Raw genomic sequence first — 21051 nt, forward strand, 5'->3', positions numbered from 1 at the left:
TCTAGACCAGCCTGGCCAACATGATAAAAACCAGTCTCTACTAAAAATACAAAAACTGGTCGGGCGTGGTGGCAGGTGCCTGTAATCCCAGCTACTCGGGGGCTGAGGCAGCAGAATGGCTTGAACGTGGGAGGCAGAACTTGCAGTGAGCCAAGAGTGCACCATCACACTCCAGCCTGTGGGACAAGAGCGAGACTTTGTCTCGGGAGGAAAACAACAACAACAACAAAAAACTCCTGACCTCAAGCAATCCTCCTGCCTTGACCTCCCAAAGTGCTGGGATTACAAGCATGAGCCCCATGTCTGGCTGAACATTTATAATTTCTATTATTTGAAAATGACCTTAAAAGGTGCATGACTTGTGATAATGTGTAACTTTTTCTAAGGTATGAGTCTGAAACGTGCTAGTTGGCTGAAACTCAGCAGTAGGCCACTTGGCAAAAGAGCGAGCTAGGGGAGGAGAGGCTGAGAAGGGTGTGTCTGTGTCTTTCCTGTAGAACCTCCCAGCGCCCCACTTTCCGAGGAATGAAGTAGTACAGTAGAGATGGTGAGGGGGTGCATGATGGCTACCAGTTTAGGCAAGGTGTGATCAGTCACCAGTGAGTTTAATACCAGCATCTGAACATGGCTTTATTGTTCTGTACTCTAACATGAAAATCTGATTTTAGTTATACCGTATTTTATAGGGACCATTATAACCTATAGTGTTATTTGTGAATGAGGAGATTCACAAAGGTCTTAGGTAGGTATATTTCTTCAGTATACTGTCAATCAAAATATTAAAACCACTTAGGGCCGGGCGCAGTGGCTCACACCTGTAATCCCAGCACTTTGGGAGACGAAGGTGGGAAGTTCACTTGAGGCCAGGAGTTTGAGACCAGCCTGGCTAACATGGTGAAACCCCGTCTCTACTAAAAATACAAAAATTAGCTGAGTGTGGTGGCGGGCGACTGTAATTCCAGCTAATTGGGAGGCAGAGACAGGAGAATCGCTTGAAACTGGTGGTTTGAGGCTGCAGTGAGCCGAAATCGCGCCACTGCACTTCCCTCCAGCCTGGGTGACAGGGCAAAGCCCTGCCTCAACAAACAAACAAACAAACAAAAACCCACTTAGATTGTGCTATTATATGAAAATGTTTATTTTTCAGTTATACCTTTTTTGTTTTCTGGTTTTACTGTTTGAGACAATGGCCTAAAAAGGCATTGAAATCCAAAATAATATGAATTATCACAAACTCTTGATAATTAATCATAATATATATATATTTTACACTACTTTTTTCATGACATATAGATTCCATGCATATAAAATACTTCCAATATTTGTTTTTTGTTTTCTTTTTTTTTTTTTGAGACGGAGTCTTGCTCTGTCGCCCAGGCTGGAGTGCAGTGGCCGGATCTCAGCTCACTGCAAGCCCCACCTCCTGGGTTCACGCCATTCTCCTGCCTCAGCCTCCCGAGTAGCTGGGACTACAGGCGCCCGCCACCTCGCCCGGCTAGTTTTTTGTATTTTTTTAGTAGAGACGGGGTTTCACCGTGTTAGCCAGGATGGTCTCGATCTCCTGACCTCGTGATCCGCCCGTCTCGGCCTCCCAAAGTGCTGGGATTACAGGCTTGAGACACCGAGCCCGGCCGTTTTTTGTTTTCTTTAATAGAGACAGGATCTTGCTATGTTGCCCAAGCTGATTGTGAACTCCTGGGCCCAAGCGATCCTCCTGCCTCGGCCTCTGAGCCTGGCATTACACATGCACCTGGCTTCCTTTTTGTATTTTTTGAATGTTCCACAGTGAAGAGGAACAAAACTAAAAACTAACTTAGCTCTACAAGACAAAACATTTTTTCTTTCCTAGATCAGTTAAGTTACTGTGACAGGAATACCCAACCATAAGAAGAACAAGGTGGAAAGCAAAGATCTGTGTCTCATGCTCACCTTATAGCACCTGTATTTATACAGAACCACCAGGAGGATAGTCATGACAACAATGACACTGATCATGATGGCGGCATTCAGAATTGAGTGCAGGGCTCTCTGGCCCACAGTCTCGGTATCTTCTGTGAATGGGGTATAGATTCTACAATAAAACAACACAAAAGCCCTAGGTAAGTATTAATGGAGATCCCCAACCACATTACCACCTCTAACACAGAATTTTCTTTTTCTCGATTCAATTCATATCTTATAAGTCACTTTTCCCCAACTCACCAATCTAGCTAAGAATTTTTAACCTAAGAAAAACAGCTACACTCTAAAATAATTGCTTCAAAGAAAATATCTAACATATGGAAAGGACTTACATATGAACCAGACACTGGCTCCATCTAGTGGGTGCTTTATATTGAAATAATTATAATACCTCATCAAATGTTTTTTGGCTACAGCTTATTAGGAACTTGTTATAGAACCAGATTCTGCCACAGAAACCACATGGGCTGACAAGTGGTTGTCAGAAGAAAGGTAATATGGCTTATAATTAATGCCTCTCATCTGCAGAGTAATTGCAACTGGAGTTGTCTTAAGATAATGTCACATATCCATCTTCCCCTTGTTTCTCATTCATAGAAAAACATTTTTATTCCAGGTGCCAATATTCCCAGCCAAAAAGACTTTACTTCTGACTCCCTTATATTTATGAATGGCTATGAGAACAAGTAATGGCAATGACTTTTAGGGAGACGTGTTGTGTATGGAACTTCTAAGAAAGGAGTGAATTCTGCTGACATGTCCTACGTTCTTTTCTCCCCTACTCCTTCCTACTGTCAGAACAAAGGCTAGGGCTCCAGCGTGGACCTTAAAGTAACCTAGAGGTTAGAAGTTAAAGAAGAAAGAAGGAGATTGAGTCCTTGATGAACGTGAAGCCACTGTACTAATCTGGACTGCCTACCTCTGCACTACTCTACGAGGAGAAAGTATGTGCATTATTTAAACCAGTTGTTTTGATTTTCTATTAACAAAGTCAAACATTTCTGTAAAAAGTCAGATAGTGAATATTTTTAGCTCTGTGGACCATATGGTCTCCAGGGCAACCACTCAGCTGTGCTACTGTAGTGTGAAAGCAGCCACAGACAATGTATAAACCAAGGAGCATGGTCACGTTCCAATGAAAGTGTATTCACAAGTTTGTGAATAACTTTGTTACTATACCTTTGTGGAAAGCTAGCAGGCAGATCTGGCCTGTGGCTGTAGCTTGCCAATGTTTGTTCTATAATATGTTGCCAAACCTAACCCTAACCTATACTGATAATATTCTTCAATCCCTCTAGTTCTAACCACTGCCCTTCATCTGCTGTCTTAGATGCTCTCCCAAAAGGCTAAAAGTTTGGCTTTCAGAACACCATGTAGTTTTTCAGACACTTCACAACTTCAAATTCTAAAACTCAATTACAACTCTTCTTTGGGCCCCATGAGAGTCCTAGAGATGGAACTAGATGACATTTGAATCAAGCATTTTTCTTGGAGGCCAAGGGCTGACAGCAGCAGCACCAGGGAATTCACATGATAGCTCCCCAAGAGTCTAGAGAGTGCTGGCTTGAATTAGTTATTCATCCTTCCAATTAACGATTTGTTTGGCCATTTATTATACACCTCACCCTGGAGACACAGTACCCTCACAGGCCTTGCAATAAAGAAGGAAATCAGGCATTAAATAAATAATGTAAATAAATACATATTTGCAAATTGTGACAAGTGAGAGAGAACAAGTTGCTATGAGAAAAGATACCAAGAAGGACCTAATCGTGTTAGGAGAAACAGGAATGTTATCTTTGAGGATTTAACATTTAAGTCAATGTTAGATGTGAGTTCTAAATTTCAAAGAATATGTATGTTCAATTATTTGCCTTCTACTTTTAAACTTAACTTCCTTGTAAAGCAACCTTTTTTGATTACCTGCTCCACCCTCATTCTGATCACCTGCTCCATCCTCATTCCAATTACCTGCTACCTGCCCTGCCCTGACTCCTGCCAAAGCACTCACCCCATCATTCTCTTTAAATTAGCCAACTGGAATTAGTTTAGCCTGTGCGGTCTAACCCTAGCCAACAGGGGAAGGACACAGCAGCAGGGACCACGTGTGTCAGGGTAAGAACCCCTTCCCCTCCCTTGTCCAAATGTGCGCTTGCCATTGTTCCATCTGTAAGGGCGCACCCTTCTATACAGAAGTAACTTGCCTTGCTGAGAATTAAAAGGAAAATTTTATATTCGAGTGCTATTTCTTTTGCGGCACTGAAACTTTATATATAACACCAAGAGGAGAGGGATGACAGGAATTTAACCCACCAAAGTCAGAAAAGGAAAGAATACTCTAGGCAGAAAAGTAATGGGCATCCAATGAGCCTGAGGTGGAAAAGAATTTGTGTGTTCAATTCAGCATAACTTCAGTCCTATCCAGTAATACCATACAGGAAACATACTTCTGCAGTGTTCCTTTTCTCCACTTAAAACATCAAGTAATAACCCCTTGCTCTCTCAACTGCTCCTGACCATCACAGAGGATGGACTCTCTAGCTAAGTCATGCCCCTCCAATGCAGAGGCCTTCAAGTTGATGATGATATGCTGTAAAGAAAAGCCACAATGGCTTTGAGAATAATAAAACAAAACTCATACATACAGCTGCCCATCCTTCCGGGTATAAAAGCTGACTGACTTGATGGTAGCCACGACCACCACCATGCAGAGAGTCACGGGGACAAAGAGCATGATCACATGTTTGGCGCCATATTTCAATGTCAGCTCCTCATCTTCTTCTTCATCTTGCTCCACCACCTGCCGAGAGTTACCCTGGGGTCGTCCATTAGATAATGGCTCAGGGTGGCCAAGCCTGTCGTTGTGCTCCTGCCGTTCTCTATTGTCATTCTATAAGCACAAGAAAAACGTTTTCAGTAAATCAGATTCTCAGCAGAATCAAGGTAACGTTTAGACCTGGGATTAACAACAGACCTGTCACTACATGAGTTCTAAAAACCTGAAGCAAGAAAAAACTATTTACAGGAAGTATGCAGTTTAAAAGTCTAGATTATCTATCACTGTTCACTGAAGGCACTCAGGTCCTCTCTTTTACCTGGGTCTTGGCTTGCTCCATTCTCTCTGTTCATCCCAACAAAATACAATTGTACTTATCCTTTGAGATGTAGCTTAAAGACTGACACTTGCATTAAACCTTGTTTATTGGCTGCAGCTCCAAGCACCTTTTTCAAATTCAGCTTTCTGTGATTTCAGACCACTTACGCAAGGAACTATCTTACCTTAATTAATACGACTTTAAAATCCTTGTGTCAGAGGCGTTTGGACCAGAGCAATTCTATCTTGAATAGGGGCTGGGTAAAATAAGGTCGAGACCTACTGGACTGCATTCACAGGAGGTTAGGTACTCTTAGTTACGGGATGAGATTGGAAGTCAGCACAAGATACAGCCCATAAAGACCCTGCTGATAAAACAAGTTGCAATAAAGAAGCTGGCCAAAACCCACCAAAACCAAGATGGTGAGGAGAGTGACCTCTGGTTATCCTCACTGCTCACTATACGCTAATTATAATACATTAGCATGCTAAAAGACACTCCCTGCCAGCATCATGACAGTTTACAGATGCCATGGCAAAGTCCAGAAGTTACCTTGTATGGTCTAAAAAGGGGAGGGATCCTTAGTTCCGGGAATTGTCCACCTCTTTCCCAGAAAACTCATGAGTAATCCATCCCTTGTTTAGCATATAATCAAGAAGTAACAGGCTGGGCGCCTGAAATCCCAGCACTTTGGGAGGCCAAGGTGGGCGGATCACTTGAGGTCAGGAGTTTGACACCAGCCTGGCCAACATGGTGAAACCCCGTCTCTACTAAAAATATAAAAATTAGTCGGGCATGGTGGCACACACCTGTAATCTCGGCTACTCATGAGGCTAAGGTAGGAGAATCACCTGAACCTGGGAGGTGGAGGCTGCAGTTAGCAGAGATTGTGCCACTACATTCCAGCCTGGGTGACAAAGCAAGGCTCAAAAAAAAAAAAAAAAAAAAAGTGGTAAGGTCGAAGAAGTGACATAATCAGATGTTTCATTTTTAGCAAACTTGGTTGAGTGGCAATGAATGAGATTTCTAGCATAAGGAACTAGCATTGGTAGAGATATGGAACACAGTAAGATAGGCAGACTGAAAGACAGAAGTACTTTAGTTAGAGATATAACCAGGCAGTCAAATCCAATGGCAGTTACCAACAGGACTTTCAAGCTCAGAAGGGTCAGAGGAAGTCAATGGTCTCTATAGCCTCAGAAATGGATGAAATCTCAGGCCTCAGAAATGGATGAAATAGCTGTGGAGGAAAAAATACAGTAAAAAGATGACCAAGGAGAGAAGTGTAAATAACCCCTAAGCTTAACCAGCAGGTGATGGGAGAAAACCAGAAAATGAGATTAAGAGAATAGAGGAGAGGGAAGAAAACTCAGGAATCAATATAACACAGAAGCCAAAAGTGGAGCACAAATCAAAGAGGTGTCATCAACAGTCTGGCAGGATGAGAGCTAAAAAGACCCTGAACTGGCAATGGGAAGTTCATTAAGGGTTTTACAAAAGTAAAACAGTGAAGAGGGAAGTCGGGTTGAGATGAGACAGGATAACTCCCTTGACCCCCTCATGGCTCAGAGTGTGGCTCGTTTACTCGGCCACCACACACTCAAACCCCTTGCAAGAGGAAGTGTGCAAGCGAGTGAGTGAGTGTGGGAACCAGAGCAAACGAATGCAGGAACCAGCCGGTTGCTCCTCTTTGGCAGGAGCAGGCTCTGTGCAGGCCCGCAGCAGCATCCAAGTGTGTTACAATCAATGCTCCTTCAACTCTGCCATTCGGGGATGGCCAAGTGCCAGCCAGCTCAGTGGAGGGTCAGGGTGGCAGCCCCTGCTCTCTCCTCTTGGCACCCAGGTTCTCTTCCAGTGTCCAGGAATAATCAGGTCACACGAACAGATCAAAGGGTAGTGTGTGCAGAAGATTTTATTGCGCAATGAAAGTGGTTCTCAGTAGGATGGAGAGTTGAAAAGGGGATGGTATGGGAAGAAGGTGATCTTTCCCTGAAGCCATGCCATCTCTGGCTGGGCCTATTCTCCAAAGCTGCACCACCTGAAGTTAGCCACGCCCATCCATAGTCTCTAACGCTCAGCTGCTTTTCTGCTCACTGCTCAGCCACTTATATCACCAACGCTCAGTTGCTTGTATTTCTGACAATCAGCCGCTTGTATTTCCAACACTCAGCCATTTATATCCCTGACGTCAGCTGACTGTATTGTTCTGCCAGCTGCTGAAATCTTTTTTTTTTTTTTTTTTTGAGACAGAGTCTCGCTCTGTTGCCCAGGCTGGAGTGCACTGGCACAATCTGGGCTCATTATAACCTCCGCCGCCTGAGTTCAAGCAATTCTCCTGCCTCATCCTCCCAAGTAGCTGGGATTATGGTGCCCAGCACCATGCCCAACTAATTTTTGTATTTTTAGTAGAGATAGGGTTTTGCCATGTTGGCCAGGCTGGTTTTGAACTCCTGACCTCAGCTGATCCACCTGCCTCAGTCTCCCAAAGTGCTGGGATTATAGGAGTGAGCCACTGTGCCCAGCCCAGCTGAAATATTTTTATGGGCACAGGATGGGGCATGGCAGGCCAAAGAGGCAACATTTGGGTGGGGAAAAATGAGGTCAGCTGTTTTCACTTAGGGCTGCAGTTCCAGGTTTAAGGGTGGAATTTAGCCGGGAGCCCAGCCCTTCTGTATCAATGTCATAAATCACAATGGGCTGGAAAATGATTGAGAACTGAGAAGGTAAAGGCAATCATTCTTCGAAGCAAAAAAAAAAAAAAAAAAAAAGGTGGAAGAGACTTGCAATAGAGACGGAATTAACTTGAAAAAGTTATTTTATCCAACCCCAATGGAAAGGAAGACAAAACCAGAAAAGGTTATTTTAGAGCTCGTAGAAACTTGAGCATATCTATCACGTCAAAGCGTAGACTGAAGACTAGAGGAAGAGACAAAGTGGGGATTAAAACTAATGGAATAGGGTAAGGGATAAAGGAGGGTGCTATAGTCAGAATGTTCCCCCGGAAAGTTCATGTACTGGAAACTTGGTTGCTATTGTGGTGGTATCAAGAGGTGAGGCCTCTAGGAGGTGACTGGGTCATGAGGACTCTGCCTTCATGAATGGATTACAGGTTCAGTATTCTTTATCTGAAATGTTTGGGACCAGAAGTGTTTCAGATTTTGCATTTTTGAATATTTCCATTATACTTACAGATTGAACATACCAAATCTAAAAATCCAAAATCTAAAACGCTCCAATAAGCATTGCCTTTGAGCATCACACTGGTACTCAGAAAGGTTTGGATTTGGGAGCACTTTGAATTTCAGACTTTCAAATCAGGGATACTGAACCTGTAATGTCGCTATCGCAGGAGTAGGTTAGTTATCACGGGAGTGACTTTGTTACAAAAGCAAGCTCTCTCTTGCCCTGCTGCCTATCCACCAGGGGATAATCCTCCTCAGGTGCTGGTACCATATACTCTTGGACTTTCCAGCCTCAAGAACCATGAGTTGAATAAATTTCTTTTCTTTATAAATCACCCAGTCTCAAAAAGATTAAAAAAAATAAAAAATAAAAAAACAAAAAAGAAAACAAACAAACAATAAATAAATAAATTCGCTGGGCACGGTGGCTCAAGCCTGTAATCCCAGCACTTTGGGAGGCCGAGACGGGCGGATCACGAGGTCAGGAGATCGAGACCATCCTGGCTAACACGGTGAAACCCCGTCTCTACTAAAAAATACAAAAAAACTAGCCGGGCGAGGCGGCGGGCGCCTGTAGTCCCAGCTACTCGGGAGGCTGAGGCAGGAGAATGGTGTAAACCGGGAAGGTGGAGCTTGCAATGAGCTGAGATCCAGCCACTGCACTCCAGCCCGGGCAACAGAGCGAGACTCCGTCTCAAAAAAATAAATAAATAAATAAATAAATAAATAAATCACCCGGTCTGCGGTATTCTGTTATAGCAATACAAAATGAACTAAGACAGAGGGGAACAAAAAAAAGACAGAGATTGGCGTTATAAAGGTATGGTGCCCTCTCCTTCAGTCTGGAAGTCAGGATTTCTCTTCAAACAATTATGAAGACCCAATCCCTATGAGAAATGGAAAGGAAACTATTCTAAAGCATAAAAGGTAGAAATATCTATACCACACATCAAGAAAGATTATTTTTGCTGAACACAAGTCACCAGAGCGGCTAAAGCCCAGTAGAATGGAAATGGTTATACGGAAGGTGAGGCCAAAGGGACCAGAACATAGTGTGATAGACAGCAAGAAGCAGGAGAATTGAGAATTCATACTTCTATTCTTCCAGAGAAGGAGGTGACTAAGTCATCTGCCAAGAAAGTTATATCTGCAATTGATGTTCAGCAGTACAAGTCTGAACAACTTGACTGGCTGATTAATGTTCACAATAGGGCCGGGCGCGGTGGCTCAAGCCTATAATCCCAGCACTTTGGGAGGCCGAGATGGGCGGATCACGAGGTCAGGAGATCGAGACCATCCTGGCTAACACGGTGAAACCCCGTCTCTACTAAAAATACAAAAAAAAAACTAGCCGGGCGAGGTAGCGGGCGCCTGTAGTCCCAGCTACTCGGAAGGCTGAGGCAGGAGAATGGCGGGAACCCGGGAGGCGGAGCTTGCAGTGAGCTGAGATCCGGCCACTGCACTCCAGCCCGGGCGACAGAGTGAGACTCCGTCTCAAAAAAAAAAATGTTCACAATAAACACACAAGTAATAACAGCTATCTCTATATAGTATTTGATATTTATAAGGCACTGTCACATTATCTAATTTATTCTTTTTGTCTGGAGAAGTTTTGGTAAATGAACACAAAAGCTACTGATCCAAAATCTCACAACCAGAAAACAGCAGAGGTAGGAATCAAACTAAAGTCTCTTGCCTCAAAACTTGTTTTCTTTCTATGGCACCACAGCCATCATTTTAGGTCATATGAACAGTTTAATTAGCTAAGTCTAGCATGAAAGGGGCAATCATATGCTCATTCACAGTCCCCAACCGGATGATCTGGTTTATAATGACCATTAGCCAACTCAACCCTGCCCTGCCCTGCCCAAGGCCGATAATGAGATGGATATTAGAATACTGTTTAACTTAACAGTAACATACACATTCACAAACCCTTCCTCTTTGTAGTATGTTGGATACTTCTTTTATTATTATTTATTATTATTATTATTTTGGAGACAGAGTCTCATTCAGTTGCCTAGTAGTGGCATAATCTTGGCTCACTGAAACCTCTGCCTCCCAGGTTCAAGCGATTCTCGTGCCTCAGCCTCCCGAAGAGCTGGGATTACAGGTGTGCGCCAAAACACCTGGCTAATTTTTGTATTTTTAGTAGAGATGGAATTTCACCATGTTGGCCAGGCTCGAACTCCTGGCCTCAAGTGATTCACCCACCTCTACCTCCTGAAGTGCTGGGATTACAGGCATGAGCCACTGTGCCCAGCCATGGATGCTATTTTTTTTTTTTTTTCTGAGACAGAGTCTTGCTCTGTCACCCAGGCTAGAGTGCAGTGGCACAATCTCGGTTCACTGCAACCTCTGCCTCCCAGGTTCAAGCAATTCTCCTGCCTGACTCAGCCTCCCGAGTAGCTGGGATTACAGGCATCCGCCACTGCGCCGGCTAATTTTTGTATTTTAGTAGAGACAGGGTTTCACCATGTTGGCCAGGCTTCAAACTCCTGACCTCATGATCCACCCACCTCGGCCTCACAAAATGCTGGGATTACAGGCATGAGCCAGTGCGCCTGGTCAGATACCACCTTTTTTTTTTTTTTTTTAAATGGAGTTTTGCTCTTGTTGCCCATACTGGAGTGCAATGGCGCGATCTCGGCTCACCACAACCTCTGCTTCCTGGGTTCAAGCAATTCTCCTGCCTCAGCCTCCTGAGTAGCTAGGATATACAGGCATGCACCACCAAGCCCGGCTTATTTTTTGTATTTTTAGTAGAGACAGGGTCTTATCCATGTTGGTCAGGCTGGTCTTGAACTCCTGACCTCAGGTGATCTGCCCGCCTCAGCCTCCCAGAGTGCTGGGATTAAAGGTGTGAGCCCGGCCGGGCGCGGTGGCTCAAGCCTGTAATCCCAGCACTTTGGGAGGCCGAGACGGGTGGATCACGAGGTCAGGAGATCGAGACCATCCTGGCTAACACGGTGAAACCCCGTCTCTACAAAAAATACAAAAAACTAGCCGGGCGAGGTGGCGGGCGCCTGTAGTCCCAGCTACTCCGGAGGCTGAGGCGGGAGAATGGCGTGAACCCGGGAGGCGGAGCTTGCAGTGAGCTGAGATCCGGCCACTGCACTCCAGCCTGGGTGACAGAGCAAGACTCCGTCTCAAAAAAAAAAAAAAAAAAAAAAAAAAAAAAAAAAAATAAAGGTGTGAGCCCAGCCCAGATACCACTTTCAAAACTGATTTTATTTTCAGGAATGGTGGCACACACCTATAATCAAGTGCAGCCCAGGGAATGTAGTGAGACACCATCTTTAAGGAAAAAAATACTGTTTTAATTTCTTTATTTAAAAAAAGTACAATTTGGGCTGGACGTGGTGGCTCATGCCTGTAATCCCAGCACTCTGGGAGGCTGAGGCGGGCGGACCACCCGAGGTCAGGAATTCAAGACCAGCCTGGCCAACATGGTGAAACCTTGTCTCTATTAAAAATACAAAAATTAGCCAGCGTGGTGGCGGGCACCTGTAATCCCAGCTACTTGGGAGGCTAAGGCAGGCGAATTGCTTGAACCCGGGAGGCAGAGGTTGCAGTAAGCCAAGATCGTGCCACTGCACTCCAGCCTGGGTGACAGAATGAGATTCCGTCTCAAAAAAAAAAAAAACAAAAAAAAGTACAATTTGGTGACAGAAGTGTTGGTTAGAGACAAAAATGGCAGATTCATTGGCTGTCCAGATTTAATTTACGAATGAACATATATATATGAAAATAAAAGAAGCAAGTTCCTAAAGTATTTTACAGGGTACTCCAATTAATCAGAAGACTATGGCTGAATCACTACATTTTATGGGTGAAATCATAGTGTGTGAAATTTGGAATTTAAAAGTCTCTAACTTATGTTATCATATGTTGGGTTTACCCCAGTGACACTGTATTATATAGTGGTAATTAGCCCAAGTTCTGGGGTCAGACTACCAGGATTTGGATTTCTCTTCTATATAGTGTGATTTGGAGCAAGTTATTTAACCTCTTTGAACTTCAATGTCTTCATCTGTAAAATGGTGAAAGAAGTATCTCCTGATAGAGTTGTAAATTCTACTGGGATAGTACTTGAAAGACATATCTCATGGTGTCTGGCCCATATTAAGCATTCAGTAGTTTTACCATTTATTCTACATATACACATTCCTATGGCTACTAGCAGGTGCCAAGGTATAACTGATCTCCTCTTAGGGTACAGTCCAGATGAAACTGCATATAAAATTCCAGACATTTTTAGTCTATCAACAGAAAATCGTAGGCACTATGGAATTAGAAAAATCTGTTTCCCAAATGTTGATCTCCCATCTCTGACCTCTCCCAGAACTCTATTCTAAGCTTCTCCTCTGTCTTCTCCATTTATCTCAGTCAACAGCAGTACCATTCTCCCAGTTTCTAGGAAGTCCCAAATCTACAAATTATTCTTTATTTCTTTCTCTTCCTTAGTACCTCTGTCTAGTCAGCCAGCAAATTCTGCCAGAATACCTCCAAAACACCTCCTGGACCTATCTACTTCTATGTCCACAATCTTTGTGGTTCAAACCACTATTACCTGTCATTTGGATTACTGTTAATAGGCTTCTAATTTGGTCTTTCTACTTTTATGCTCCCCTAGTCCATTCTCCACACTATAGCCAGGATGATTTTTTTTTTTTAACAAAATGAGATCATGTCATTCCTTTAAAACTCGATTACATGGCTTCTTGTCATGCTCATAACATAATCAAAACTTCTTAGGCTCGTGAAGTCTAAAATGGTTTGGTCCTTGCTCTGACTACAGACTGTTCCTCCTCTCTCCATTCCTTTTTTCAAACTGGCCTTCTAGTTCCCCGCTCAGGACTGGTTCATCTGGAATGTCCTTCTCCCACCTGACTGTTCCTTGTCATTCAGTTCCCTCCTGGTAGAGAGAGAATTTCCTGACTATCGAATGTAAGGAACCCTTTCTCTACACTGATCTGCTGGTTTTAATTCTCTGAATCGTACTTGTGATCATTTGAGGTAGCTCCTGTTTGTTACTTGATTATTCATCTTTATCTCCTTAGAATATAAATTTTCTCCAAGGATAGCACAAGTTCTTGATCTTTGCTGGATCTCTAGTGTCTCCTGTACTCAATAACTATTTGTTGAGTTAATTAATGAATGATTCCTAAAAGACTGCTTGTGAAGCCCAGCTAATTTTTTGTAGCGACAAAGCTTCACCATGTTGCCCAAGCTGGTCTTGAACTTCTGGGCTCAAGAAATCCTCCCGCCTTGGCCTCCCAAAGTGCTGGGATTACAGGCATGAGCCATCGAGTCCAGCTGTCTTGTACTTTTAGATTGGCGTTTTGGGTTTCAGAGATTTGTAATTCACTGAAAATGAAGCACCATGTAGGTGTGCCTGGGAGGGAGTTTGCTAAGAATTCTTACTAAATAAAGTTCAATCAATCAAATGTTATTGTACTTCAAAAATTCTCCAGGGAAATAAATTGTCAGCTTCCATTTAAAGACTGTATTCTGTTTAAATGTGCTATTAAAGTAAAATGTAGCATAAGAATCTACAGATAATAATTGAAAGGGAATAAAAATAGGGCTCTTCAAAAAAAGTATAATTTATTTGTTAAAAACAGGTAAAGCAAAAATTAAAAATAAAATAAATACACAGGTGAAACATTCACGTGGTTTCAAAGAAAGTATTAAAAGGTATAGAGTACAAAATCTCCCTCTTAATATATACCTAGTTTCCTAATCCCCCTGCTTACTACTGTTATTGTCCTCCTGTGAATCCTTTCAAAGTTTCTTTCTACATCTGCAAGCAAATACAAACACACACTCTTACTCCCCCTTTTCACACAAATGGTAGTATAGTAAATGTACCATGCAGCATTTTGTTTTCTCCACTTAACTATGTATCTTAGGAGATTTTTCTACACATCAATACATAAAGAATATCCTCATTCTTCTTATTTTTGAGATAGATTCTCTGTCACTAGGCTGGAGTGCAGTGGCATAGTCACAGCTTACCACAGTCTTGACCTCCCAAGCTCAAGCAATCCTCCCACCTCGGCCTCCTGAGCAGCTGGGACTGCAGGTATGAGAAAGAGAAAGAGAGAGAGCAAGCGAGCGCGAGAGAGAGACAGAGCATGCCAAATTGCCCTCCCTATGGATTGCACCAATTTAGAGACTCAGCAATGCAAGAGAATTGCCTACTTCACCACACTGTTGCTAACACCTTACGTTAGCAAGTGCTTAGACTTTTACCAATCTGATGGGAGAAATATGGAACCTTGGCATAATTTTAATATCTATTTCTCTTATTATCAGGACAGTTGAGTGCTTTTTCATCTATGTCCTTTTTCTATTTGGCTTTAACTTTTTTTTCTTTTGAGATGGAGTTTTGCTCTTGTTGCCCAGGCTGGAGTACAGTGGTGCGATCTCGGCTCACTGCAACCTCGGCCTCCCAGGTTCAAGTGATTCTCCTGCCTCAGTCTCCCAAGTAGCTGGGATTAAAGGCGCGTATCACCACACCTGGTTAATTTTTTTTTTTTTTTTTTTTTTTAAGTAGAAACAGGGTTTCACTATGTTAGCCAGGCTGGTCTCAAACTTCTGACCTCAGGTGATCTGCCCACCCTTGGCCTCCCTAAGTGCTGGGATTACAGGCGTGAACCACTGTGCCCGGCCTTAATTTCTAATTACTAATTAATTCATTTAAAAAATAAGTGTTACAGCTCTTTTAAAATTTGTCTAGTGATTTTTCTAGTTTTCACAGGGAACTGTTACCCCTAAAAAAGGTAAGTGCCAGCTGTGTGCCAGACACTGTGCTAGGTACAGTGCCAGGGATACAACAGGGAGCAAACAGATAAGGTTCCTGGCTCTCATGAACTGCTTTCAAGCAGAGGGAGACAGATAATAAACAGGATAATTACACAGTGGAATAGTACTATAAAAGGAATAAACAGGCTGCTCTCAGTGTACTGCCTACGGGCTAGCCCAGCTCTACAAGGAACAGTTAAAAAAAAAAAAAAAAGGAATAAACAAGGTGATGGGATAAAGAACACCTGGTATGGGACTACTTTTAAATAATATGGCCAGAAAATACCTGTCTGAGGAAGTACCACAACATGACTTGAAACCTGAAGGATGAAAAGATGTACAAGGCCCGCTATACAGTAAAGGGAGTAACTCGGCACATCAAGGTTGTCCAAACTCTGCACAGGCCAAAAAAGGATTTTTTCCCTGCCCAGCTCCTGGAAGACAACCTCTAAACCCTTAGAATATCCGGCCTGTTAAGACTTCCTGGGTGGGTGCAGTGGCTCATCCCTATAATTCCAGCACTTTGGGAGGCTGAGGTGGGTGGACCACTTGAGGTCAGGAGTTTAAGACCAGCCTGACTAACACGGTGAAACCCCAGCTCTACTAAAAATACAAAAATTAGCCGGGTGTGGTGGTGCATGCCTTAATTCCAGCTACTGGGGAGACTGAGGCATGAGAATCGCTTGAACCTGGGAGGCAAAGTTTGCTGTGAGCTCAGATCACACCACTGCACTCTAGCCTGCTGACAGAGTGAGATTCCATCTTAAAAAAAAAAAAAAAAAAATTAATTAAAAAGAAAAACAATTTCCCTTGTTTACATGAGGCACTGGGTCATGCCAACAAGTTTCTGCTAACAATGTGATCTATGGTGAGGGCCTTGAGTCACACAGTCTCAGGTTGGCCTCTGAAGAAGCCAGAGAACTGAGGTTAGCCACGTGTGACCCAGACACCAGGGCTCAGCGAGCTTCCCAGGTTGCCAATATTCCACGTGTGTTGTCATACACTGTTGCTGGAAAAATTAAGCACTGTGTGCACAACTCCACTGGGAGAGGACTATTGACGGCTTGTGCCTGGTGGTGTCTCCTAGACCCTGACCTATGTGTCTTTTTCTGTTGCTAAAGTTAATCCGTATCATTTCAAAGCATTAAACTATAATTTGAGTATAAAACCTTTTCTGAGTTGAGTCTTTCCAGCAAATTACTGAACCTGGGGGTAGTCTTACAGATCCCCAAATATCTGGTACAATGAAACTTACAAAATATTGCTAAGAGAAATTAAAGAACAAAAACAAAAATAGACAAATGGATCTACACCAAGTTTTAAAACTTCTACACACCACAGGAAGCAGTCATCAGAGTGAAAAGGCAACCTACAGAACTGGAGAAAATATCTGCAAATCAGGCTGGGTGTGGTGGCTCAGGTCTACAATCCCAGCACTTTGGGAGGCTAAGGCAGGTGGATTGCTTGAGCCCGGGAGTTCAAGGCCAGTCTGGGCAACATGGTGAAACTCCGTCTCTATAAAAAATACAAAAATTAGCTGTGTGTGGTGGTGTGTGCCTGTAGTCCCAGCTACTCAGGAGGCTGAGGTGGGAGTATCGCTTGAGCCTGGGAGGCGGAAGTTGCAGTTAGCCCAGATTGCATCACTTTACTCCAGCCTGGGTGACAGAGTAAAACCCTGTATCCAAAAAAAAAAAAAAAAAAAAATCGCAAATCATGTATCTGGTAAGAGATTAATATCGAGAATACATTAAAAAGTCCTACAATAGCATGAACCTGGGAGGCAGAGCTTGCAGTGAGCCAAGATCACGCCACTGCACTCCAGCATGGGTGACAGAGCAAGACTCCTCAGAAAAAAAAAAAAAAAAAAAGTCCTACAATTAAACAACTGGAAAAAAACAAATAATCAGATTTTTTTAAATGGGCAAAGGACTTGAATAGATATTTCTTCAAAGAAGATATATAAATAGTCAAGAAGCACATGAAAAGAAGCTCTACATCTGCGTAACATGGGGGAAAAAAAAAGATGTTCAACATCACTAATCATTAGGAAAATGCAAAAAAATACTACAACTGTTAGGATGGCCACTACCAAAAAACAGAAAGTAACAAGTGGTGGTAAAGTTGTGAAGAAATCGGGACCACTATGCACTGCTGGTGGGAATGTAAAATGGTATAGCCACCATGGAAAACAATATGGAGATTCCTCAAAAAGTTAAAAACTATCATATGACCCAGCAATCCCATGTATATATACATACCAATGAGTATACATAAAAAAGAACTGAATTACAAACAAGACCTCAAACAGGTATGTGCATAGCCACTTTCACCACAGCATTATTCAGTATAGCCAAGAAGTGGAAGTAACCCAAATGTCTACTCACAGATACGTGGTATGTACATAACACTGAATATTATTCAGTCCTTAAAAAGGAAATCTTATCACATGCCACAATATAGATAAACCTTGAGGACCTTATGCTAAGCAAAATAAGCAAGTCACAAAAAGAGAAATAATGTATGATTCCACTTATATGAACTATCTAGCCAGCTGGGCATGATAGCTCACACCCATAATCTCAGTATTTTGGGAGGCCGAAGTGGGAGGATTACTTGAGCCCAGGAGTTTGAGATCAGCCTGGCCAATATGGTGAGAACTTGTCTCTACAAAAAAATTAAAAAAATTAGTGACGCATGATGGTGTGCACCTGTAGTTCCAGTTACTCAGGAGGCTGAGATGGGAAGACCACTTGAGCCCAGGAGGTGAAGGCTACCATGAGCCAAGATCATGCCACTGTACTCTAGCCTGGGTGACAGAGCGAGATCTTGTCTTTAAAAAAAAAAAAAACTCAAGTAGTCAATGTTATAGAAAAAGAAAGTATACTGCCATGGGCTGAGAGAAATGGAAAATGGGGAGTTGTTCAATGGGTATAAAGTTGTTCAATGAGTATAGTTTCAGTTTTTCAAATTCAAAAGCCTCTCCATGAGAACAGCCTTTGACCCATGACTGATGGAACAGATTGACACACATATGGACAACTGATTCAAAGGCACTTTAGTGGAGAAAATACTTGTTTTAAAACAAACAGTGCTGAAACAACTGAATATCCATATGCAGAAAAATGAACTTTGATCCATACCTTGGACCATGTATACAATCAACTTGAAAAGGATCACAGACCTAATGTAAAACATGAAACTATAAAGCTTCCAGAAGAAAATGTAGGAAAAAACTCTTGAGAACTTGAGGTAGGCCAAAGTTTCTTAAGACGTGACACCAAAAACGCAATCAATGAAATACAAACTGAATTAGCTGGGTGCAGTGGCACACATCTGTAGTCCCAGCTATTTGGAAGAATGAGGCAGAAGAATTCTTTGAGCTCAGGAGTTTGAGGCTGCAGTGAGCTATAATCACACCACCAAACTCAAGCCTGGGTGATAGTGCAAGACCCTGTCTCTTAAAAAAAAAAAAAAAAAAAAAAAATCTGCCCTTCAAAAACCACTGTTAATAAAAAGAAAAGCCACAGTATGGGAGAAAACATTTGCAAATTATATATATTACAGAGGACTTGTATCCAGACTATGTAAGTAATTCTCAAAATCCAGTAAGAAAGTAATTTTTAAATGGGCAAGAGATTTGAACAGACAAGTCACCAAAGAAGGTATCAGGATAACAAGTACATGAAAACATACTCAACATCATTACTCAATAGAGAAATGTAAATTAAAACCAAAATGAGATATAACTATATACCTTTTATAAGAGCTAAAAAATTTTAAAGACTGACAGTATCAAGTACTGACAGGATGTGGAGGAACTGGAACTCGAACTGCTGGTAGAAATGTAAAATTATACAACCAGTTTGGAGAGTTGTTTGGTAGTACCTTAAAAAGGTTAAATATAAGGCTGGGCATAGAGGCTCATGCCTGTAATCCCAGCACTTTGGGAAGCCAAGGTGGGAGGATCACTTGAGGCCTGGAGTTCAAGACCAGCCTATGAAACATAGAGAGACTCCATCTTCTATAAAAAAAAATAAATAAAAACTGGCCAGGTGTGGTGGCTCACGCCTCTAATTCCAGCACTTTCGGAGGCCGAGACAGGCAGATCACTTGAGATCAGGAGTTCAAGACCAGCCTGGCTAACATGGAGAAACCCGGTCTCTACTAAAAATACAAAAATTAGCTGGGCGTGGTGGCAGGCACCTGTAATCCCAGCTACTGAGGAGGCTGGAACAGGAGAATCACCAGGAGGTGGAGGTTGCAGAGAGCCAAGACTGCGCTACTGCACTCCAGCTTGGGCGACAAGAGCGAAACTCCGTCTCAAAAATAGATAAGACAGAAAGATAGATAGACAGAAAACAAAGTTAAATATACACCCACCATATTGGATCATATTTTACTCCTAGGTATTTGCCCAAGATAAATTAAAGCATTTGCCCATACAAAGACCTGTACATGAGTATCCATAGCAGCCACTATCTGTAATGCTTCAGAACTGAAAATCCAAATATCTACCAACAAATAAATAGATCAAAAACCGTGGTATACAACTCAGCAATTAAAAAGGAACCACATAACATTGACGGATTTCAAAATAATTATGCTGAAAGAAAGAAGCCAGACAAGAATCTGTAAGTTTTTTGTTTTGTTTTGTTTTCAGACACTCACTCTGTTGCTTAGGTTGGAGTGCAGTGGCATGATCTCAGCTCGCTGCAACTTCTGCCTCCTGGGTTCAAGCAATCCTGTCTCAGCCTCCTGAGGAGCTGAGATTACAGGTGCACGCCACCACCCCTGGCTAATTTTTGTAGTTTTAGTAGTGAAGGGGTTTCATGTTGGCCAGGCTGGTCTTGAACTCGTGGCTTCATGTGATTGCCCACCTCGACATCCCAAAGTGCTGGGGTTACAGGCGTGAGCCACCGTGCCAGGCCTGTATGATACTATTTATATAAAATTACAGTAAATGGCTGGGCACAGTGACAAAACATGGTTGCCTGGGGATGGGGAGGAATCGGAGGAGAAAGAGAGATTACAACAAAGCATGAAGAAACTTCTGGAGGTAATGGACATGTTCATTATCTTAACTGTGGTGGTGGTTTCAAGATTATACATATGGGGGGGGAGGGATAGCATTAAGAGATATACCTAATGTAAATGAGGAGTTAATGGGTGCAGCACACCAACATGGCACATGTATACATATGTAACAAACCTGCACATTGTGCACAGGCACCCTAGAACTTAAAGTATAATAAAAAAGAAAAAAAGTATACATATATATCAAAACTTATCACACTGTATACTTTAAACATGTACATTTTACATCAATTATACCACAATAAAACTGTTTTCAAAAACATATCTTTCTTGGGCTGGGGGTGGTGGCTCATGCCTGTAATCCCAGCACTTTGGGAGGTTGAGGCGGACGGATCATCTGAGGTCAGGAGTTTGAGATCAGCCTGGCCAACATGGTAAAACCCCATCTCTCCAAAAAAAAAAAAAACAAAAAAACAAAAAAATTAGCCAGGTGTGGTGGCATGCACCTGAATCCCAGCTACTCAGGAGGCTGAGGCAGGAGAATAGCTTGAACCCAGGAGGCAGAGGTTGCAGTGAGCCAAGATTGTGCTACTGCACTCCAGCCTGGGCAACAAGAGTGAAACTCTATTGCAAAAAAAAAAGAAAAAAAAAATACATCTTTCTCAAAGGAGTGCGTAGGTGCTTTGAAAAGTGTCAAATGAGAGGAAAGTGGTACTAGAATACCGAGGGATTTCCAAAAGGAAAAATCTTGGTAGCTAAATATGAGAATGATGACTTAAGCATGGTATTATCTATAAAGCTATTTTAAAGAAAGGCCAGGCGCAGTGGCTCAAGCCTGTAATCCCAGCACTCTGGGAGGCTGAGGCGGGCAGACCACGAGGTCAGAAGATCGAGACCATCCTGGTTAACACGGTGAAATTCCATCTCTACTAAAAATACAAAAAATGAGCCGGGCATGGTGGCAGGCA

General features: G+C 42.6%; 1 protein-coding gene and 1 non-coding gene across 5 annotated transcripts in view; one reads left to right on the forward strand and one right to left on the reverse strand.

The window, feature by feature from the left end:
• PSEN1 (presenilin 1) overlaps window positions 1–21051 on the reverse strand; it is an 86236-nt gene that overhangs the window by 43879 nt on the left and 21306 nt on the right. For all 4 annotated transcript variants that reach the window (XM_033187560.1, XM_033187561.1, XM_033187559.1 and 1 more), the window contains exons 4-5: window positions 4608–4852; window positions 1930–2071 (exon numbers count right to left, since the gene is read on the reverse strand). In XM_033187560.1, the coding sequence (XP_033043451.1) occupies window positions 1930–2071; window positions 4608–4852 (387 nt within the window). The remainder of the gene's footprint in view (window positions 1–1929; window positions 2072–4607; window positions 4853–21051) is intronic.
• LOC117071716 lies at window positions 14954–15012 on the forward strand. Its single transcript, XR_004432465.1, has one exon. It is a non-coding gene; the product is annotated as a U7 small nuclear RNA (small nuclear RNA).

This window comes from Trachypithecus francoisi, unplaced genomic scaffold, assembly GCF_009764315.1.
Source record: "Trachypithecus francoisi isolate TF-2019V2 unplaced genomic scaffold, Tfra_2.0 Lachesis_group3, whole genome shotgun sequence".
Classification (NCBI taxonomy): domain Eukaryota; kingdom Metazoa; phylum Chordata; class Mammalia; order Primates; family Cercopithecidae; genus Trachypithecus; species Trachypithecus francoisi.